The 24,377-nt window shown below is 44.5% G+C and overlaps 1 protein-coding gene across 1 annotated transcript in view; it reads left to right on the top strand.

Moving 5' to 3' along the window:
* The window catches only part of minar1 (membrane integral NOTCH2 associated receptor 1), a 65,826-nt gene extending 43,254 nt beyond the window's left edge, over nt 1–22,572 (top strand). The window contains exons 2-3 of the mRNA XM_080214289.1: nt 229–483; nt 22,375–22,572. Coding sequence (XP_080070415.1) covers nt 229–483; nt 22,375–22,572 — 453 coding nt within the window. The remainder of the gene's footprint in view (nt 1–228; nt 484–22,374) is intronic.
* Nucleotides 22,573–24,377: the final 1,805 nt, after the last annotated feature.

Below are 24,377 nucleotides of genomic sequence, written 5' to 3'. Positions count from 1 at the left end.
AATCAAATGATTGTCTCCAAATCCTCCACTTAGAACTGATGCCAGTGGGAATCCCCACTGTTGTCCCAATCAGGCTGACTGCCTTTGGATTAAGACCCCCAGTGAAATCTGTTCCATTTTTTTGAGTATTGGTCTTTTTACTTAAGGCACGAGATTGAGTTTATTTGGACGAAATATTCTAACTCATTTTCTGCTCATTGATCTTTAACCCTTTCATTCCTTTTCCAGGTAGATCGACGATACATCATTTCACAATCACATAGATCATCAAAGCCGGGGAAAGATTCTCTCCTCATCGAGCAAGTCTTCAGCCCTCATCTCTACCCCAATTCCATGAAGTCCCACATGAAGAGCAATCCACTGTACACAGACCTCCGACTGACTGAGGTTTTAGAGCAGAAACGGCCCCAGCCATCATGGACCATAGAGGAATACAATAGAAATACCAACGAGAAGGTAAAGTTAGCGGCTTTGGATATTCAGGTGAGGCCTGGTTTCAATATCTTCACTCTTTTGCATTGTATGCTGCTGTCATTTAATACTTTATATTAGTTTTTACATCAGACTCGGGGAGAGGTTACCCTATAGCAGACTGGTAGATCTCAGTCAGAATGGGTCTAAACAGAGGAACATTGGAAACAGGAGGAGGTTGATTAGTTTCTCAGGCCTGATTTGCATTTTAGAACCCGGTTTCGTTCTATATCCCTCAACATTCTTGCCCATCGAGTATCTATCAGTCTCAGTTCAGACATTTTCAATTGCCGACCCCTGTACACTCATCCCCATCCCGCCCCAGCCCTGTCTCACCAGCTCCTTTTGGTATTGTTACGTAAAGCCTAAAGTTATCAAGCAGTTCACGTAACCAATTAACAGCAAAACATGAATATTCATGCAGACATTTGCTTAACTGTTGGGATTTGACTTAAAAAACACACAGAGAAGGCTGTTCATTGTGAAATTAATGATCTCAATGTTTCTACTCACTGTTAATGTGAGAGGTTACCGTTTGGAGTAATCAACTTTTTTTCTTACTAACCATCAAAGTGGAACTTTCTGAAATCATTGATTAGGCCTTGGATTGCATCCTTGTGGAAAATCCTGGTGATCGTATTTCAGGAAAGATATGAAATCCTCAGAACTGGCAAAAAGCTGGTTTACCAGAATGTTCACAGTAAAAAGTCTGACAACACCAGGTTAAAGTCCAACCGATTTATTTGATAGTAAACTCATAAACTTTTGAGGTTTCCCTCTTTGTCAGGTGAATGGAGAGTTCTGGCCTCAGACAGAGCATATAACAGCACACACAGTTTACTGATTACTGATTAGAATGCGAGTCTTTACAGCTAACCTGCTATTCAAGTCTTAAAGAGGCCGACAATGTGAGTGGAAGGAGCATTAAGCCCAAGTTAAAGAGATGTGTATTGTCTCCTTCCACTCATATTGTCAGCCACTTTAAGACTTGAATAGCAGGTTAGTTGTAAAGACTCGCATTCTAATCAGTAATCTGTAATCTGTGTCTGCTTTATATGCTCTGTCTGAGGCCAGAACTCCCCATTCACCTGACGAAGGGGCAAACCCCGAAAGCTTGTGAGTTTACTATCAAATAAATCGGTTGGACTTAAACCCGGTGTTGTCAGACTTCTTACCGTGTTTACCCCAGTCCAATGCTAGCATCTCCACATCATTACCAGGATGTTACCAGTGCTAAAGAACCCCTGCTCTGAGGAGAGGTTGAAAAGCTAGCGCTGTTACCCCTGGAACAGAGAGGATTAAAAAGTGGTCAAACAGAGATTTCCAAAATGGTGAGAGAATTCAATAGAGAAAAATAAATCCCTTTGGTGAGTATGTCAATGACTAGAGGCGATAGCTTCACAATCATTGAGCAAAGATTCAGAGGGGAGCTGAAGAGAGATTTTTTTTTTCATAGAGTTGCTGGAATCTGGAATGTTCTACCTGAGAACCTGGTGGAAGCTGACTCCACAGAAAAACTTTACAAATCATTTGATCCTTCACCTCATTACTGGCTTTTAGAGAGGGCAGAGGATCATGGGAACAGGAGTTGACCATTCAGCCCTTTGAGTCTCCTGCTATACTCATGCGATCATGGCTGAACAGACACTTCAATGCCTTTTACACCCACTATCCCTCTAACCCTTTACGTTACTGTTAATCAGAAATCCATCATTCTCTACCTTACACTTACTCAATGACAGAATTTCCACAGGACTCTAAGATAGAGAATAACAAAGGTTCACAACCCTCTGTGTGAAGAAATTTCTCCTCATTTGGCTTCTCCCTCATTTTGAAATTGTAACCTCTGATTCTAGACTCCCCAGCTAGGGGAAACATCTTACCTACCTCTATACTGTCTATTCCTTTAAGTATTTTGTAGGTTTGAATGAAATCACCTCACATTCTTCAAGGCTCCGGAGATTACAGGCCCAATTTACTACTCTCTTTTCATAAGGCAGTCCCACCACTCCCAGAACAAGTCTAATATGCAGGAGGGCTGGGAAAATCAGGTAGGTAGTGATCCCAAGAAAAGGAATTTGTGGACTGTCTAGGATGGTTTTTTTGGAGCAGCTTGTGACAGAGCCTACTAGGGAACAGGCAATTCTGGATTTGGTGATGTGCAATGAGGCAGGTTTGATTAGGGAACTTAAGAAACCTTAGGGAGTGATGACCACAATATGACAGAATTTACCCTGCAGTTTGAGAGGGAGAACTCAAATCAAATCATAAAACCCTACAGTTCGGCCCATCGAGTCTGCACCGAACAGAATCCCACCCCCATATCCCTACATATTAAAAACAAACAAAGAACAAAGAACAACCCAGCACGGGAAACAGGCCCTTCGGCCCAACGAGCCCGCGCCGCCGCATCACCCTACACCTATTCTACCCTGCATGTCTACGAATGGGACCCTACTCAGTCAGATTCAGGGAAGAAATAGTGTCAATTTGGTACAAACCGATTAGCCTAAGAGCACATCTTTGGGGTGTGGGAGGAAACCGGAGCGCCCGGAGGAAACCCACGCAACCACAGGGAGAATGCGCAAACTCCCACAGACACAGGCCCAAATCCATGTATCTGCACAGCTAGCAGTGCTAGTCACTGAGCTGTTGCGGTGCCTGTCTACCGGTCCAGGATCAAGCACACACACCGACATGAAGTACTAGGCCACTCCTGGACTTATACCCACTAATCTACGCATCCCTAGACACTGAGGGGCAATTTTAACATGGCCAATCAGCCTAACCCTTTGGACTGTGGGAGGAAACCAGAGCACCCGGAGGAAACCCACGCAGACACGAGGAGAATGTGCAAACTCCACACAGACAGTGACCCGAGCCAGGAATCGAACCCAGGACCCTGGAGCTGTGAAGCAGCAGTGCTAACCCACTGTGCTACCGTGCTGCCCAAATGTTAGGGTACTACAATTAAATACAGGTAACTACAAAGACATGAGGGAGGAGCTGGCTCAAGTTGATTGGAAAGGGAGCCTAACAGTGAAACAGCAATAACAGGAGTTTTTGGGGGTTACTCAGGAGGCACAGCAGAAATTCATCCTAAGGAGGAGGAAACATGCTAAGGGGAGGACGAGGCACCCGTGGCTGATGAGGGAAGTCAAGGACAGCATAAGAGCAAAAGAGAAAGCATACAAAGTGGTGAGGATTAGTGGGAAGCCAGAGGATTGGGAAGCCTTTAGAAGTGAGCAGAGGACAACTGAAAAAGCAATAAAGGGGGAGAAGATGAAAAATGAGTGTAAGACAGCTAGTAATATAAAAGAAGATAGGAAGAGTTTTTTTCAGTATATGAAAAATAAGAGAGAGGCAAAAATAACTACTGGACCACTTGAAGATGAGGCTGGAGAAGAAATAATAGGAAACAAAGCAATGGCAGAGGAACTGAATAGTTACTTTGCATCAGTCTTCATGGTGGAAGGCCAATGGGATGCCAGAGCTCCAGGAGTGTCGGGGGCACAGATGAGGGTTGTGGCCATCACTAAGGAGAAGGCTCTGGGGAAACGGAAAGGTCTGAAGGTGGATAAATCACCTGGACCGGATGGACTACACCCCAGGGTTCGAAAAGACACAGCTGAGGAAATTGTGGAGGCATTGATGGTGATCTTTCAGGAATCACTGGAGGCAGGGAGGGTACCAGAGGACTGGAAAGTAGCTAATGTAACACTGCTGTTTAAGAAGGGAGAGAGACAGCAGACTGGAAGTTATAAGCCTGACTTCAGTCATTGGCAAATCCATTATTAAAGATGAGATCATGGAGTACTTGGAAGTGCAATGATAAAATAGGATTGAGTCAGCACGGCTTTGTCAAGGGGAGGTCATGTCTGACAAATCTGTTCAGGTTTTTTGAGAGGTAACAAGGAAGTTAGATAAAGGAGAACCAGTGGATGTGACTTTTTTAGATTTTGGAAGTCCTTTGACAAGGTGTCGCATAGTTAAAAGCCCATGGTGTTAAGAGTAAGATCCTGGTATGGATAGAGGATTGGTTGACTGGCAGAAGACAGAGAGTGGGGATAAAGGGGTCTTTTTCAGGATGGCAATCAATGATTAGTGGTGTGCCTCAGGGGTCAGTGCTGGGACCACAACTTTTCACAATATACACTAACAATTTGGAGGAAGGAATTGAAGGCACTGATATTATGTTTGCAGATGATACAAAGATAGGTAGAAGGCCAGGTAATATTGGAGAAGTAGGGGGGCTGCGGGAAGGACTTGGACAGGGTTAGGAGAGTGGGCGAAGAAGTGGCAGATGGAATACAATGTGGAGAAGTGTGAGGTTATTCACTTTGGAAGGAAGAATGGAGGCAGACTATTTTCTAAATGGGAAAATGTTTAGGAAATCAGAAACACAAAGGGACTTGGGAGTCCTTGTTTAAGATTCTCTTAAGGTTAATGTGTAGGTTCAGTCGGCAGTTAGGAAGGCAAATGCAATGTTAGCATTCATGTCTAGAGGGCTAGAATACAAGAGCAGGGATGTACTTCTGAGGCTGGATAAGGCTTTGCTCAGACCCCATTTGGAATATTGTGAGCAAGTTTGTGCCCTATATCTAGGGAAGGATGTGCTGGCCTTGGAAAAGGTCCAGAGGAGATTCACAAGAACGATCCCTGGAATGAAGAGCTTGTTGTATGAGGAACGATTGAGCACTCTGGGTCTGTACTCGTTGGAGTTTAGAAGGATGAGGGGGGGATCTTATTGAAACTTACAGGATACTGTGAGGCCTGGATAGAGTGGACATGGAGAGGATGTTTCCATTAGTAGGAAGAACCAGAGAGTACAATCTTAAGTCTGAAGGGAAGATCGTTTAAAACAGGCGAGGAGGAATTTCTTCCGCCAGACAGTGGTGTATCTGTGGAATTCTTTGTCGCAGAAGGCTGTGGAGGCCGGGTCATTGAGATAGTTTTTAAGGCAGAGATAGAGAGGTTCTTGATTAATAAGGGGATCAGGGGTTACCGGGAAATGGCAGAAAAATGGGGATGAGAAAAATATCAGCCATATATTAGTTGCGTGGCCTATTTCTGCCCCTGTGTCTTATGGTCTTATGATCTAATCTGCATGTTGCTGCCCTGATAGATAAAGACACTCTGGTCCCTTTGTAAATCTACACTTTCCAATTTCTTACCCTTTAGGATGGGAAAAGGCAGTTACGCTCAGCTTTTCTTCTGTATTTCTGGAAGATCCTTACCCCTAATTATATTTACAACTCACTTGTCATGAACTTTACTGTTGTCACCTGGGGGAAACCCTTTGACAGGACAAATACAATGTACACTTTCTTGTGACAAAATTAGCACGTTGGTCTCCTTGCACTGAATCTGTCCTCTGAACCTTCATTTCTATGAACCCACCCACAAAGGACCTTTAGCTTGTCATCGTTTCTCAGCAAGGCCTGATCTCTGCTCATCACTAACCGTCCTCTCAAACTGGTTTCGCTGGAAAGCTCCAAAGTGAGACCTGTTACTGACATCTTCAGAGTTACCCCATAATTATCTCCCACTATCAAATCTTCCCTTATTTTACAGACTTTGTGGTCTTCCGAGTGTGTTTTTAACCATTAAGGGGCTCCATTTCTGAATTCCTCAACCAACATCACCTCCCTAATGTTATGGAATTTCTGTTCCACCTTCATCGACCTAACCACCGATCAACATCTTTACCCAGGCAAACTTTACACAGGTCTGGCCCATTGTCTGCCCCAAATTTCTAACTGTCTGTCTATTGATCTCTGGCACCAATTGATAAGTGTTGAGTATTGCAGTCTTCACCTCCTCCATAACCTCATGAATTCTCTGCTGAAAGAGCCGATTACACTTCCAATGTCAAAACATTTTGTGGGAGCGTGAACCACCATTCTTTTAGCCAATTTACATTTGTGGTAGTTTTCTTGAATGATATGAAGGACATCACTACTTCCCTTCTCAATAAATTTAGGCGCTAAGCAAAAATTCTTCATCCAATCCCGGAGATGAGAGGGTTGGACTATGAAGAGAGACTAAATAGACTGGGTCTGTACTCGTTGGAGTTTAGAAGGATGAGGGGGGATCTTATAGAGACGTATAAGATAATGAAAGGGATGGATAAGGTAGAGGTAGAGAGATTCTTCCCGCTTAGAAAGGATAGCAGGACTAGAGGGCACAGCCTCAAGATAAGGGGGGGGGGTGCAGTTTAGAACGGAGCTGAGGAGGAACTTCTTCACTGAAAGGGTGGTGAATCTCTGGAATTCTCTGCCTGTTGAAGTGGTGGAGGCTACCTTGCTAAATATATTTAAGTCACGGGTAGATAGGTTTCTGATAGACAAGGGGATTAAGGGTTATGGGGAGAAAGCGGGAAAGTGGAACTGATCCACTTCAGATCAGCCATGATCTTATTGAATGGCGGGGCAGGCTCGAAGGGCTAGATGGCCTACTCCTGCTCCTATTTCTTATGTTCTTATGTTTATGTTCAATCAAAATTAAGGGGAGCTCTCTCTGAATCAACCTCACTTATCTTCATTGACTCAAATTCAGCAAAATCAGAACTCATTCTCCATTTCCAATTTCTTCATCTCTCTCTGTCTCTCTTCTTCTCGTTCTTTACCTCTTTCCTCAATTCTCTTTTTCTAAGTCAACCTTTTTCAGTTCTGTTTCGATTACAGTTCTGACCTGCTGCACTCGATCACTAATGGAAATGATGCTCTCTTCCTGGAGCCTCAGCTGCCTAGCCAATTCTTCCATCACCCTGTCACTCTTGGTTTCTGCCCTTACATTAATCCCTGTGATCTCTGCTGCAACCTCTAAACTGTCTTTATTCAATTCTTTCACATCTATTAGAGTCAGATCCTCTCCTTTAACAAAACCCCATGGGTACAATGTCGATTTACCAACGCAGTTTAGCAAAAGCAAAAGTTCAGTCTTGTTTGTTTAAGTGCTGGAAAGTTCCAGTGAACCTGTTTCTATGTTCAACTCCGGATTTGAGCTCCCAATTTGGTTTTGATCTCCGTGGGGGAACCGTAAACTAAAATGATCAAATTTAGGTTAATTGGTTAATAATGAAGAAAGTGCCAATGATTTCAGTTCTTGTAACTTTTTCTTTAAAACACATCAGAACAAAAGAAACATGAATTAACAGACAAATGGTATTTTCAATAAAAAGGTAAATTTCACGAGAAATACTCAATATGACAAAGGTTTCCGGGATTCTCCCAAAAAATAAAGTGCCCAATGGGAGGGAAAATGGGAGGTTTTCCCACCCTTTTTTTGGGCACACTCAGTTTAATGAATTTCTGATACTCTGCGCATCACAGAGTGCCCCCTTGGAGAGGTTCATGCTGGAAAGGGGGCCAAGGCCTCACTCCACCTGGGTCATTGTGCGTCTACTGACCTGGGGATTGGCGCATGCACACGTCCCCCTGCTGGCCTCTTCATCGCTGGACTTCCGATATCTTCCTAGGCTCCTGATCGATGGGCTCCCTCTCCCCTCCCAATTGCTGGTGTCACAACCCCACCCCACCGAACGCTGGTCTACTGGACCCCCACACCCCCCCCCACGGGCCAGCCCTAATCTCCCCTTCTCCACCATGGCCAACCCCGACCTTGCCCCAGGCAGCTCTGATCTTCCCCTCCACTTTTGACAGCCCCTGCCCAATGCCAGTGTGCCCCTTGGGCAGTGCCAGGGTGCCAGGCTGGTGGTAGAAGGGTCCAGCCTGGTAGGTAGAGATGCTGAATAATACATTTATCCTGCACCTTTCTTGAGCTCTGCAGATATCAGCCAACGTGACTTTCAGATTTTCTCAGTAGCTGATTTCATGGGTCAGTTTGATGAAACACTTTCATCAGTCTCTCTCCTGAATTTACATAGAACATAGAACACTACAGCACAAACAGGCCCTTCGGCCCATAAGTTGTGCTGATCATATCCTTACCTACCAGGCCTATCTATAACCCTCAATCCCATTAAATCCCGTGTACTCATCCAGAAGTCTCTTAAAAGACCCCAATGAGTTTGCCTCTACCACCACCGACGGCAGCCGATTCCACTCACTCACCACCCTCTGAGTGAGAAACTTACCCCTGACATCTCCTCTGTACTTGCTCCCCAGCACCTTAAACCTGTGCCCTCTCGTAGCGACCATTTCAGCCCTGGGAAATCTGAATGGAAAGACTGAGTTCTACGGTCTCACCAAACTGCGACATTTCCCGGTTGAGTGTTATTCCCAAACGAGGATTCAATTAATCCGGCACTGGAGATAACTGACCATGACAGTGAATGGATTGCTGTAAAGTACAAACCGGCAAGACCAGAGCACAGTCTGGACTGCCAAGTAGCAGTAAAGTGTGGAACAAGATGTGGAACAAGATGTATCCGCGTATCCTGTTCTGAAACACAGTAACTGCTGATAGAGTTTATTTTGAGAGCCTGGCCATGAGTCAGCAGTCAATGAATGTTCATTAATCATGGCCAAACATGAGGGAAATACAAGCAGCAACTGTGTAAAGAGAATACTTTACATCCATTGAAGGATGGTAGAATTCGATTCTCTGTTATAGTGTAGAAAGCTTGGCAGCTAACTTGTGCAAAGTAAGACCCAACAATTAGCAGTGAGATAAATGAACAGAGAATCTGACATTGTTTGAGGAATAAAAGGACACTTCCTTTTTCAATAGCCCCATCAGATTCTTTGAATACCTGAGAGACGTTATATGAATATCATTAACAAAAACAAAAAAAAATACTGGGAATACTCAGCATTTGCGGAGAGGAGAAAAGGGTGAAACATAGAATAGAATCTTACAGTGCAGAAGGAAGCCATTCAGCCCATCAAGTCTGCACCAACTCTCTGATAGAGTCTCTTATCCACATCCTCTCCCCACCCTATCCTTGCAATCCCACACATTGACCATGGCTAATCCCCCATATCTACACCTCTTGGGACACTAAGGGGAAATTTGCATGGTCAATCCATCTAAACTGCATACCTTTGGACCATGGGAGGAAATTACAGCACCCGGAGAAAACCCACAGAGACACGGGAAGAATGTGCAAACTCCACACAGGCATTTATCCAAGACTGGAATTGAACCCGGATACATTGCGCTGTGAGGCAGCAATGTTAGCCGCTGTGCCAACATGCTGCCCTGCTTTAAGTTGATCGTAAACTCACAAGCTTTAGTTTAGTTTACTTTCAAATAAATCGGTTGGACTTAAACCTGGTGTTGTCAGACTTTTTACTGTGTTTACCGCAGTCCAACGCCGGCATCTCCACATTAAGTTGATGGCCCTTTGTTCTTGTGAAGAGTCTGGTGCTACAAGATGTCCCTGAAACTGGTCTCATTGTGCCTAAGCTGAAGCTGTTCGTGTAATTGATGGAAAGAGTAAAATGGCCAAGCTTAGTCTCCCAGGATCCTCAACTTCAGACTCCTTTCTCTTCCAGGTCAACCTGAGACATATGATATTGAGACATTGCGTGAGCTGTTTCTGAAACAGGTCTGAGGCAGTGAGAGATGGAATTGGTTAGTGGTCAGCTAAATTTTAATGAAATGGAGCTCCTATCCCGCTGAAGGGGAAGGCAGAGCTTTTGCTTAAATTCCTATCTGAGAGATAACGCCTCTGACAGTGCAGCATTCCTCAGGATTGTATTGAAGATTAGAGCTGAATTTATGGAGTGGGGTTTAAAATGATAACCATCTGAGTTGGAAGTAAGAGTGTTACCACTGAGCCACTGTGGGTACCTACACATGATGTGGAGATGTCGGCGTTGGACTGGGGTAAACACAGTAAGAAGTCTCGCTTCACCAGGTTAAAGTCCAACAGGTTTATTTGGTAGTAAACCCCAAATAAACCTGTTGGACTTTAACCTGGTGAAGTGAGACTTCTTACCGTACCTACACATAACAGACTATCGGACAGGATTTTACAGCCTCGCTGGTCCTGAAACTGTAAAATTCCACCTGAGGTCAGCGGATCTTTTAATTTTCCGCTCCTCATCCACTCCAATCCGTGTGGCAGGTGGGATGGTAAAGTTCTGGTCATTGTAATGGCCCCATAACATGTTCACATTTCAATGTTCCATTTACAATGTATGGAGTTATGGGAACATAATAGCAGGAGTAGGCCATTAGACCATAAGACAATAAGACATAGGAGTAGAATTAGGCCACTCGGCCCATCGAGTCTGCTCTGCCATTCAATCGTGGCTAATAATCAAGAACCTATCTACCTCTGCCTTAAGGACTCTCAGTGATATTCAGCCCTTTGAAAATGCTCCACCAGCCAGTAAGATCATGGTTGACCTGCTTGTGGACTCAACATTCCCTTAATCCGTGTCTATCAACCATCTCAGCCTGGAATAAATTCAATGAACCAACCTCCACTGCTCTCTGAGGAAGAAAATTCCATAGACTAATAGCTGTCTGAGAGGAAAGGAATTCTTGTCATCTCTGTCTTAAGTTGTAGATCTCATTCTTAAACAGTGACGCCTAGTTTTAGAATCAGCTGAAACATTCGCTTGATATTTACCCAATCAAGTTCCCTCAGGATCTTATATGTTTAAATAAGATCATCTCTCATTCTTCTAATTGGCAAGGGGAATGATCCCACTCTGTTGAACCCTTCTTCATAAGATAAAACCTCTAATCCCGGAACTATTGAGTGACCCTTCTCTGAACAGCATCCATCATATCGTTTTTCCAAATAAGGCGCCCGAAAGCAAGGAGATGTTGGCATAGTGGTAATGTCATTGGATTGGTAATCCAGAGGCCCAGGGTAATGCTCTGGGGACACAGCAACTGGTGAAATTTCAATTCAATTAATATATCTGGAATACAAAACTAGGCTCAGTGATGGTGACTATGAAACTATCATTGATTCTCGTAAAGACCCATCTGGTTTACTGGTATCCTTTAGGGAAGGAAATCTGCCACCCTTACCTGGTCTGTCCTACATGTAACTCCAGACATACAACACTGTGGTTGGCTCTCAACTGACTTCTGAAATCTTCCATTCAAAGGCAGTCAGGGATGGGCAATAAATACTGGCTTTGCCGCGTTGCCTACAACCCATGAAAGAATAAAGCAATAAAATGTATTCCAAATGTGGTCTCACCAAGCCCCCATACAGCTGCAGTAAAACTTCCTCACTTTTATATTCCATTCCTCTTGCGGCAAATGACAACATTCCATTTGTCTTCCTGATCACTTGCTCTGGCTGTGTATGAATGTTTGGTGAGTCATGCACCAAGATAACAGTTCCCTCTATACCATTGAGTTTTGCAATCTTTCTCCAGTTAAGTAGCAAACTGTTTTTCTATTCTTCCTGACAAAAGTGGATAAATTTGCATTTTCCCACATTATACCCCAATGGTCAATTTTTTGCCCACTCACTTAAGCTGCCTGTATGCCTTTGCAGACTCTTTATCTCCCCCGGAAAAGTTACTTTCCAATCTATCTTGGTGTCATCGGCAAATTTAACAACCATACGTTTGATCCCTTCATCTAAATCATTGATCTGCATTGTAAATAGTTGAGACCCCAGCACTGATCCCTCTGGCACTCCACGAGTTACAGCTTACCAACCCAAAAATGATCAATTTATTCAACCTTATCAACCTGGTTGCTAACTTTCAGGGATCTACGCACATGGACACTGAGATCTCTCTGCTCAACCACACTACCAAGTAACTTACCATTAGCCCAGTACTCTGTATTCCTGTTACTCCTTCCAAAGGGAATCACTTCACACTTTTCCGCATTTAACTCTATTTGCCACCTCTCTAACTTCCTTTATCCGTGCTGATAGGTTAACCACCACAATATATGCTCTTAACTTGTGTTGTAACCTTTGATGCAGCTCCTTATCAAATGCATTTTTGAAATCCAAGTGTAAAATATCTAAAGATTGCCCCTTGATCCATCTTTCTTGCTACTTCCTCAAGGAAAGTTCTAGTTAAATACAATTTCCTTTTCACAAACCTATGTTGTCTCTGCCTGAGAACATTATAATTTTCTATGCACCCTGCTATAACCTCCTTAATAATAGAGTCTAACGATTTCCCTATGTTAGACCAACTGGCTTGTATTTCATAGGACATAGAACCTTACAGTGCAGTACAGACCCTTTGGCCCTCAATGTTGCACCAACCTGTGAAACCAATCTAAAGCCCATCTAACCTACACTATTCCAATATCATCCATATGTTTATCCAATAACCATTTAAATGCCCTTAATGTTGGCGAGTCCACTACAGTTGCAGGCAGGGCATTCCACGCTCTTACTGCTCTTTGAGTAAAGAATCTACCTCTGACATCTGTCCTATATTTATCACCCCTCAACTTAAAGCTATGTTCCCTTGTGCTAGCCATCTCCATCCAAGGAAAAACGTTCACACTGTCCAGCCTACCTAATCCTCTGATCATCTTATATGCCTCTATTAAGTCAGCTCTTAATCTTCTTTTCTCTAACGAAAACAGTCTCAAGTCCCTCAGCCTTTCCTCATAAGACCTTCCCACCATACCAGGCAACATCCTGGTAAATCTCCTCGGCACCCTTTCCAATGCTTCCACATTCTTCCTATAATGTGGCGACCAGAACTGTACGCAATACTCCAAGTGCGGCCGCACCAGAGTTTTGTACAGCTGCAACATGACCTCATGGCTCCTGAACTCAATCCCTCTATCAATAAAAGCTAACACACCGTACGTCTTCTTAACAACCTTATCAACCTGGTTGCTAACTTTCAGGAATCTATGCACATGGACACTGAGATCTCTCTGCTCATCCACACTACCAAGTAACTTACCATTAGCCCAGTACTCTGTATTCCTGTTACTCCTTCCAAAGGGAATCACTTCACACTTTTCCGCATTAAACTCTATTTGCCACCTCTCAGCCCAGCTCTGCAGCTTATCTATGTCCCTCTGTAACCTGCAACATCCTTCCGCACTGTCCACAACTCCACCAACTTTAGTGTCATCCACAAATTTGCTAACCCATCCTTCTATGCCCTCACCCAGATCACTTATAAAAATGACAAACAGCAGTGGTTCCAAAACAGATCCTTGAGGTACACCACTTGTAACTGAACTCCAGGATGAATATTTATCATCAACCACCACCCTCTGTCTTCTTGCAGCTAGCCAATTTCTGATCCAAACTGCTAAATCACTCTCAATCCCTTGCCTCTGTATCCTCTGCAATAGTTTAGCGTGGGGAACTTGATCAAACGCTTTACTGAAATCCATATACACCACATCAACTGCTTTACCCTCATTACCTCTTTGGTCACCTTCTCAAAGAACTCAATAAGTTTTGTGAGGCACGACCTACCCTTCACAAAACCGTGCTCACCATCCCTGATCAAATTATTCCTTTCTAGATGGTTATAAATCCGATCTCTTACAGTCCTTTCCAAAACTTTACCCACAACAGAAGTAAGGCTCACTGGTCCATAATTACCTGGGTTGTCTCTAGTGCCCTTCTTGAACAAGGGGACAACATTTGCTATCTTCCAGTCTTCTGGTACTATTCCTATAGACAATGATGACCTAAAGATCAGAGCCAAAGGCTCTGCAATCTGCTCCCTAGCCTCCCAGAGAATCCTAGGGTAAATCCCATCTGGCCCAGGGGACTTACCTATTTTCATACTTTCCAGAATTGCTAACACCTCCACCTTGTGAACCTCAATCTTGTACAGTCTAATAGCCTGTATCTCAGCATTCTCCTTGACAACATTGTCTTTTTCCTGTGTGAATACTAATGAAAAATATTTATTTAGTGCCTCTCCTATTTCTTCGGAGTCCACGCGCAACTTCTCACTACTGTCCTTGACTCGCCCTAATCTTACTCTAGTTACTCTTTTATTCCTGACATGCCTATAGAAAGCTTTAGGGTTTTCCTTGATCCTACCTGCCAAAGACTTCTGATGTCCCCTCCTGGCTCTTCTTAGTTCTCTCTTTAGTTCCTTCCTGTCTAACTTATAACTCCCAAGCGCCCTAACTGAGCTTTCGCGTCTCACCTTGACATAAGTCTCCTTCTTTCTCTGCGTAAGCGATTCAACTTCTTTAGTAAACCACGGTTCCCTCGCTCAACCAGTTCCTCCCTGCCTGACAGGTATGCACTAATCAAGGACACGCAGTGGCTATTCCTTGGACAAGCTCCACATTTCAATTGTGCCCATTCCCTGCAGTTTCCTTCCACATCCTCTGCATCCTAAATCTTGCCCAATTGCATTATAATTTCCTTTCCCCCAGCTATAACACTTGCCCTGTGGGCATATAACTATCCCTTTCCATCACTAAAGTAAACGTAACCAAATTGTGGTCACTATCACCAAAGTGTTCGCCTACCTCCAAATCTAACACCTGGCCTGGTTCATTACCCAGCACCAAATCCAATGTGGCCTCGCCTCTTGTTGGCCTACCTACATACTGTGTCAGGAAACCCTCCTACATATATTGGACAAAAACTGACCCATCTGAAGTACTCAGATGTACTTATGTTCTATGTTCTATAAAGCCATGCTATCTCTGATCAAACTTTGTCCCTCCAAGTGGAGATAGATGCTCTCCTTGAAAGGTTTCGCCAATAATCACTGATGTGAGACTCTTTGGTCTGCAGTTCCCTGCTTTATCTCTACAATCCCTCTTAAATAGCGGAATCACATCAGTACTCATGCTTTCTGTCTCCCTTCTTTCATGAATAAAGGTGTTATATTAGCTATTGTCGAATCCACAGGGAACTTTGCAGAATCTAAAGAATTTTGCAAAATTTAAGCTGTGTATCCTTTCTTTTTGCAGTCATTTATTTTAAGACCTCAGGATCTACACCATCTGGCCCTCAGCTCTTGTCAGTCTTTTAGGTCAAATAGTTTTTCCAGCAGATTTCCCCTAGTGATGGTGATTGTTTTCAGTTGCTTTCTCCCTTTCACCTTTGGATTTTCAAGTATTTCCAGGTATCTCTCTAAGGGGGTGATCTTATCAAAACAATTCTAAGTGCCGAATGAACACGGAAATAGGAGAGTTTCAGATCCGTTTTTTGTTGGGGCAAGTTTAAAAATGAAATCTTATGCCACAGTGTGCAAAAAATAATGTGCAATCTGTTTCCTGTCAGTAGAGGGAGGGGGTGGGGGTCTACACTTACCCAAAAGCCGGCGACTGACAGTAGAGGGTGCAATCGCACGTGCGCAGATCTCTTTGTTCTGTGCAACAACACAGAGAGATCTGTCCATTACCTCCCTCCCTGGATATTGTCCACCTACTCCCTGCAATTGCTCGCACCACCCCCCCAACCTTCCTGATATTGTCCCCCACCCATCCCCGGCAATCGCACCCTCCCCCCCCCCACCCTCCCTGGTTTGATAGCCAGTTGTAGAGTGCACAGCTTCTGCCACCCCACTGCTCCAGCTCTATGGTATCAGTTGTCCTGCATTTACATAATGACTCATTCTGCTTTGCCGATCTGATTCACCCAATCTAAATTTAGATTAAAGAGCTAAATCTTACCAAAGAATGCCAGCCTGTTATTTCCAGTGAGAAAACCGGTGTGCTTCTGTCCAAAGTAACGGGTTGGTTTTCTCTCCCGATCTTACAACACGCTGGCAAAAATAATCAACGGGCGCGATTCATGCTGTCATACAGGAGGGGAGGGCCTCAAAATCCTGCAAAACCCGACTGCACAGAGATCGGGGTGCCACCTCTAAAGGCGCCCCAATAATAACTTAAGTAAACCACCCCTCCAACCCACCATAGGGGTCTCAGGAACTCCCCTCCCCATGCCCTATCATTGTTGGCATTTCCCCATCTCCTGAGTCATTGGCTACCTCCCCTGACTCTTCCTCCCCCATCAATCATCAGCCCCTTTCCTCACCACCCCACCAATCATTATCCTCTTCCCATTCCCCACCCACTATCCTCCTCCCCACAACCCGACCTGGCACCCACATCCACCGCTCCTGCACCCAACAGCCATCACTGGCATCCCCAGCTTCTCCACCCTCTCCCAGTCACCACCACATCTCAATGAGTACCCCCCCACATCTCACCTACTGCCCCCAACCCTCCACTCCCCCAGCACATGAGACTTCCACTGGGGCCTGTTCATTGGCACGGTTGACTGCCAGTTTGACATGGTGCCAAGGGGCAGTGCCAGGGGAAATTGTCAGGCCATTGTTTGACAATGTCCTTTTCCCCTGGGGCTATAACTTTTATTTCAACAACTCACTCCATATCCCTTGTAAATGCTGTGATTAGCAGAGCACTGTAATGGAGCTGTGGGCACCAGGAAAATGAATTAAGGTGATTTATTTCTTGGTTAATCACTCAGGGAGAAATGGATATTGTTACATTTCCCCCCTCTTTCTTAGTGGGGATATTCTAATATTTGAGTTTGTACTTTTATGGGTCAGGTTAGAAGCTCCAAAGTGCTTTATGGAGACCACCCGAACCATAAGTTATTTACACTGAATTTGGCTCGGATGAGCTTGATATGTCTCACTTCAGGTATGATTCAATGACTCAGTAGGGAGCTTTTCTCAAACAAAGTTTATTTAAGAATATAGTTCACAAGTATAGAAAGTAAATTAGCAATAGCTTTTCTCAATTGCAAATTGAAAAATGAAATAAAATAACTACAATAATGTATTAACTCTTAATTGAATATTAAAGCTGTTCCAACAAACCAAAACCTTTCATAGACAAAACGCTTTTCACAGGCTTATCTCACCTGATTGGAATTGAATCTTTTCGAAGCCTGCGCTTTCTTTCCAGGTGGCAAAACGTTGCCTTGAGATAACCAGCAAATAGAACAGGGGGACAGAGAGAGGGAGAGTTCAGCTTCTTGTTTGCTTGATGCCCCTGTTCAAACTAAAAACTGAACTGCAGCCTCAAAACTCAAAACTAAAACTTTAAACTCACTGGAAAGAAAAGAACTGTCCTAACAATGCAGGATCGTAAAAGTAACCCCAGAGTAAACACAAACAACCCCATTTAAACTATTTAAGTAGCAATAAAATGACTCATTGTCATCAAGTTGGCAATAATGACATCACTGCAGCTGTGAACTAAGAAACCATTTTAATAAAATCTTTCCTAAAGGGACACTAATGTCACAGGACATATGGATAGCTGGTGAAAGAGGAATAATATCGGGGGCACATTAAAACAGTAAGCTACAGAGTCCAAGGCTCCAGTTTAATGCAGAATCCCTAAAGGCTGCGAAGGCTTGGAAGATTTTACATTTTCAAGGTCGATGTTGATGGTATAGATGGTTGATGGGGCGGCAACGGTAGCACAGTAGTCAGCGCTGCTGCTTCACAGCTCCAGGGTCCTGGGTTCGATTCCCGGCTCGGGTCACTGTCTGTGTGGAGTTTGCACATTCTCCCCGTGTCTGTGTGGGTTTCCTCCCACAGTCCAAAGATGTACGGGTTAGGTTGATTGGCCATGCTAAGAAATTGCCCCTTAGTGTCCAGGGTAACGGAGGTTAGAGGGATTAGTGGGTATAATATGTAGAGATATGGGGGTAGGGCCTGGGTGGGATTGTGTTCGGTGCAGACTCGATGGGCCGAAGGGCCTCTTTCTGCATTGTCGGGTTCTATGATTCTATGAGATCATCTATGCTATAATTGAATGAAAGAATTGGCTCAAAGGCTCGAATAGCCCCTTCCTTGTTCCTATGTTTCCCTGATAAAACTCATCATAGGACAAAAATATATGAGTGTTGATTGAAATTGAGTATTTTGTGATATGATGAATGCACCTCATTATGTGCTTCTGTGTGAATGGTTAAAGTCCAACAGGTTTATTTGATAGCTCGAGCTTCTGGAGTGTTGCCCCTTCTCCAGTGCGCACTCACCTGATGAAGGGGCAATGCTCCAAAAGCTCGTGCTACCAAATAAACCTGTTGGACTTTAACCTGGCGTTGTGAGACTACTTACTGTGCCTACCCCAGTCTAATGTTGGCATCTCCACGCCGTGTTTGAATGGATAAGGAGGTGAAGTGAGTGAGCAAGGGAAGGGTTGCCCTGTGAAGTTGGAGGTTTCTTAGCACCCAGGGCCGCAAGAATTCTTAATCCAGTTCTGAATAAAATTTTTAGCAAGTGTAGCTCACAGAATCTAGCTGTAATTTAACAGTGAACAGCCTATCTCAGCACTGGCCAGCTATTGGAATGTCATTATTTTACTTTGCTTTTTCCCCTCTCCCTGAGAGTTGGTTTCTGATGGGGTGGCGCTACCAGAGTTACACAAGTAATGATTATTCACCCATAAGTATTGAGAATGAGTGTTGGCAAAGCTCTTTTACACCACAGCCCTGGCCACCATGGTGCTCTCTAACCTCTTCAAGCTAATGTCCACTTTCCAGTCAAGGTTCACCTGTTATCCAGAGGCACTCAGAAAATCACCGGCAAATTAGATAGAATTTAATGATATAACTATCTCCAGAGCACCCTCAAATCCAACTATAATCATTCCCATCTCATTTTCTTCAGAGAAAGACAAGCTAGGAAATTTTGAGCAATTTATCCCCAGTTGAGCTGTATGTCTTATTTTTTGGCCTTCCATTTCCTCAATTGTGATCACCCTATCTTGTACGCCCCTATTCAATCTCTCCTTGACAACTCAATAACTTCCTTAATGAGTCCACTGAGAACCATTTGTGTCTCTTCCAACCTCTTCTTGAGAACAATCCATAGAATCCCTCCAGTACAGAAGGAGGCCATTCGATCCATCAAGTCTCTTCCAACTACAATCCCACCAGGCCCCATTCCCATAACCGCACGCATTTACCCTCTAATGTCCCTGACACTAAGGCAATTTAGCACAGCCAATCAACCTAACCCGCAAATCTATGGGCTGTGGGAGGAAACCGGAGCACCCGGAGGAAACCCACGCAGACATGGGGAGAATGTGCGAACTCCACACAGACAGTGGCCCGAGGCCGGAATCGAACCTGGGTCCCTGCTGCTGTGAGGCAGCAGTGCTAACCACTGTGCCATCGTGCTGCCCAATAACAGAATCTTTGACAGAATTTTTCAGTCAGAATCAAAGATTCTTACAGGGCAGAAGGCTATTGCCACACTGGAGCATGCAGTGTCTGAATGATGCATTGGTCTCACTTCCCAGCTTTCTCCGCTTAACTCTGCAGATTCATTCTCTTTGAGTGAGTGTCTAATTGCCTCTTGAATGTGTCTTTGGAATCTGCTTCAACCCTTTTGAAAATTGCATTCCAGATTCTAATGGCCCTCATCTCTCCTTCTTTCCACTTCTAATTGCTTTGCGTTTAATTTAAATCTCTGGTCTCTAGTTACTAATAAACATGATGTTTGTTAGCGGGACTAGTGGACACAGCCTCAAGATAAAGGGGGTGCAGTTTAGATCGGAGTTGAGGAGGAACTTCTTCACTCAAAGGGTGGTGAATCTCTGGAATTCTCTGCCCGTTGAAGTGGTGGAGGCTGCCTCGCTCAATATATTTAAGTCACGGGTAGATAGGTTTCTGATAGACAGGGGAATTAAGGGTTATGGGGAGAAAGCGGGAAAGTGGAACTGATCCACTTCAGATCAGCCATGATCTTATTGAATGGCGGGGCAGGCTCGAGGGGCTAGATGGCCTACTCCTGCTCCTATTTCTTATGTGGGGCCGCCGGCGTTGGACTGGGGTAAACACAGTAAGAAGTCTCACAACACCAGGTTAAAGTCCAACTTTGGGTTGTGAGACTTCTTACTGTACTAAGAAACGTTCCAGAGGAAGCACGACATTGCTATTAATCCATTAGGATGTGTTTTTGTTAAACTGGTGACGAATGACCACAAGACATGAGAGCAGATGTGGGCCATTTGGCCCATTGAATCTGCTCCACTATTCAATGAGATCTTGACTGGTCTAAAATGATAGTCCTCACTCCACTTTCCTGCCTCATCCCCCTAACCCTTGATTTGCTGACTGAATAAAAATCTATCTGTCTCAGCCTTGGATATAGGTAATGACAGTAAGAAGTCTTAACCTGGTTAAAGTCCAACAGGTTTATTTGGTAGCTAAGGCCACTAGCTTTCAGAGCGCTGCTCCTTCGTCAGGTAAGTGGGAGTTCTATTCACAAACAGGGCATATAAAGACACAAACTCAATTTACAAAATACTGGTTGGAATGCGAGTCTTTACAGGTAATCAAGTCTTAAAGGTACAGACAATGTGAGTGGAGAGAGCGTTAAGCACAGGTTAAAGAGATGTGTATTGTCTCCAGACAGGACAGTTAGTGAGATTTTGCAAATCCAGGTAAGTCGTGGGGATTACAGATAGTGTGACATGAACCCAAGATCCCGGTTGAGGCCGTCCTCATGTGTGCGGAACTTGGCTATCAGTCTCTGCTCAGTGACTCTGCGCTGTCGTGTGTTGTGAAGGCAGACTTGGAGAATGCTTACCCGAAGGTCAGAGGCTGAATGCCCGTGACCACTGAAGTGTTCGCCAACAGGAAGGGAACAGTCTTGCCTGGTGATTGGGTGACCTCTTTCTGTTGGTGAACACTTCAGTGGTCACGAGCATTCGGCCTCTGATCTTCGGGTAAGCGTTCTCCAAGGTGATGTTCACGACACTCAACAGCGCAGAGTCGCTGAGCAGAGACTGATAGCCAACTTCCGCACACATGAGGACGGTCTCAACCGGGATCTTGGGTTCATGTCACACTATCTGTAACCCCCACGACTGACCTGGGCTTGCAAAATCTCACTAACTGTCCTGTCTGGAGATAATATACATCTCTTTAACCTGTGCTTAACCCTCTCTCCACTCACATTGTCTGTACCTTTAAGACTTGATTACCTGTAAAGACTCGCATTCCAACCATTATTTTGTAAATTGAGTTTGTGTCTTTATATGACCTGTTTGTGAATAGAACTCCCCACTCACCTGATGAAGAAGCAGCGCTCCGAAAGCTAGTGGTTTTTGCTACCCAATAAACCTGTTGGACTTTAACGTGGTGTTGTGAGACTTCTTACTGTGTTTACCCCAGTCCAACACCGGCATCTCCACATTATAGTTAATGACCCAGCCTCTCAGCCCTCTATGGTAAAGAATTCCATAGATTCACTATCCTCTTGCATAAGCAACACTTCTCCCCTCAATCTGGTTTCCAATGTGGATGCCATAAGCGTAGACAAGGGTCAAGGGTGGAAGAGGAAAAGCACAATGTTAAGATGGCGGCGCGGGCTCGTTGGGCCGAAGGGCCTGTTTCCCGTGCTGTGTTGTTCTTTGTTTGTTTATCAGGGACCAATTCCTTTCCCAAGGCAGGGGGAAAACAGCAGTGAAAGAAAAGGAAGCAATTGGTGATAGGTTGTGTGGAAGAGAGTGGGTAACAATCCTGAGGGACTAATTCTCTTTGCTCTACGCAATCAGGTACAGCTGATACCGGAGATGAGGGGTTTGAACCATGAAGAGAGACTAAATAGATTGGGTCTGTACTCGTTGGAGTTTAGAAGAATGAGGGGGGATCTTATAGAGACGTATAAGATAATGAAGGGGATGGATAGGGTAGAGGTAGAGAGATTCTTCCCGCTTAGAAAGGACAGCAGGACTAGAGGGCACAGCCTGAAGATAAGGCGGTGCAGTTTAGATCAGAGTTGAGGAGGAACTTCTTCACTCAAAGGGTGGTGAATCTCTGGAATTCTCTGCCCGTTGAAGTGGTGGAGGCTACCTCGCTAAATATATTTAAGTCACGGGTAGATAGGTTTCTGATAGACAGGGGAATTAAGGGTTATGGGGAGAAAGCGGAAAAGTGGAACTGATCCACTTCAGATCAGCCATGATCTGATTGAATGGCGGGGCAGGCTCAAAGGGCTAGATGGCCTCCTCCTGCTCCTATTTCTTATGTTCTTATGATTTTCTGTTTCATTTCAGAACCAAGAATCGTTAAATCCAAATAACCTAGAATACTGGATGGAAGATATTTACACCCCGGGATATGATTCCTTACTGAAACGAAAAGAGGCCGAATTCAGGAGGGCAAAGATCTGTAAGATGGCTGCCTTAATTGTAGCAGCAGTCTGCACTGTGGTTTTGGTTATTGTTGTCCCAATTTGCACTATGAAATCTTAATCCTTTTATAATTCTTGTATCAAAGAATCTGAATAAATACCCAAAGTCTCAGATCAATATGTGCATTTGGGGCCTGATGTTCTTCACTGTCTTAACCTTAGATGTGTTGTATAAGTGGGTTTACAGGATCAGACCTGTCTAGTCTTCACTGGTGCACAACAAGTTTAAATATTTGCATAATCTTCCTCTGTGTACGGTTTTAAAATAGTCCTTTGAAACAACCAGAGCTGTGACCTGATCCAACAGTATACAATGGAGCTGCGTTCTAATGAGTTCTCGGTGAGCTAGCCATCAAAATGTTTGTGCTATCTTAAAATTAACTTGCAAAGAAAACAACACATTCTATTGGAAAAATAACAGTTGTACAATAACTGCACGCGAGCAGCATCTGAGTGTCAGTTACGTTTTTATATCAAATTTAATTCAGAATAAACTGAAAACACTTTTACTTGTTTCAGGAGCATTAAGAATTGAACCACCCTCCTCCGAGCTTTCCTCTCATTATCTTTCCTTCACCATTTTTCACTTCCTCTGAATAAAGTGAGTTGCTATGGGTGCCCTCATGGGTCTTGGTTGTGACTGTGGGGTTTGTGGAACATTCCTTGTTCCAACCCCACTCAGGCCCCTTCCCCCCAGCTCTTTGTCCTGTGTCCGTGCTCTCGGCCTGGAGCTGGAAAACTTCACCAGCTCGGTTTCCAGAATCTACCCTCGCCTCGCATTCACCGGGTCCATCTGCAGCACTCCCCTTCCCTTCCTCAACTGCTCTCTCTCCATTTCTGGGGATAGACTGTCGACCAATATTCGTTACAAGCCCACCCACTCCCGCAGCTACCTCGAGTACAGCTCCTCACACTCTACCTCCTGAAAACACTCTGTTCCATTCTCCTAGTTTCTCCATCTCCGTATCTATTCTGCACCACAGTGCTTCTGATAAGTCTTCCAAAACTGATTCACACCCGCTGTGGCTGTTCGGGCCCTCAGCTGTACCGAACCATTTCCCCCACCCTTCCCCTCCCCATCAGAACCCTGATGGGTTCCCCACGTCCTCACGTTCGATCTCACCAGCCTCCATGTTCAATGGATTCAACTCTCGCATGATGCCACCAAACATAACTTCCCCTCTCACGGGTGGAGACTGGATCATTAGAAGTATTTTTAGAGTGGAGGTGGATAAATATTTGATCGAGGGATAGAGGGCTTTGGGGAAACGGCACAAAAAATGACCTGAGATAGACATGGATCAGCCATGGTCATATCGATTGGAGGGGCAGGTTTGAAAGGCCTGGTGGCCTTCTCCTGCTTTTGTTTTTGTCTTCCTATGTCCTCTTTCAGTGGCCTGAAGGGACCGTTTCCTCTGGGACACCTTGGTCCACTCCTCAATCACCCCCAACACCATGGCACCTTTCCATGTAATGTAACACCTGCCTTTTATCTCCCCTCTCCCCAGGGTCAAAGCCCCAGACCCTGATGGGCAGCATGGTAGCACAGTGGTTAGCACTGCTATTTCACAGCGCCAGGGATCTGGGTTCGATTCCCGGCTTGGGTCAATGTCTGTGTGGAGTTTGCACGTTCTCCCTGTGTCTGTGTGGGTTTCCTCCGGGTGCTCCAGTTTCTTCCCACAGCCCAAAAATGTGCAGGTTAGGTGGATTGGCCTTGCTAAATTGCCCCTGAGTGTCCCAAGATGTGTAGATTAGATGCATTAGCGATGGTAAATGTGTAGGGTTATTGGGATAGGGTGGGGGATAGGGCCTGTTACTCTATCAGAGAGTCAGTGCAGACTTAATGGGCCAAATGGCCTCTTCTGA

Source organism: Carcharhinus amblyrhynchos, chromosome 28 (genome assembly GCF_965287045.1).
Source record: "Carcharhinus amblyrhynchos chromosome 28, sCarAmb.v2.hapA, whole genome shotgun sequence".
Taxonomy (NCBI): Eukaryota; Metazoa; Chordata; class Chondrichthyes; order Carcharhiniformes; family Carcharhinidae; genus Carcharhinus; species Carcharhinus amblyrhynchos.
Note: the sequence above shows the minus strand (reverse complement) of the source record. Positions and strands in the feature narration are given on the sequence as shown.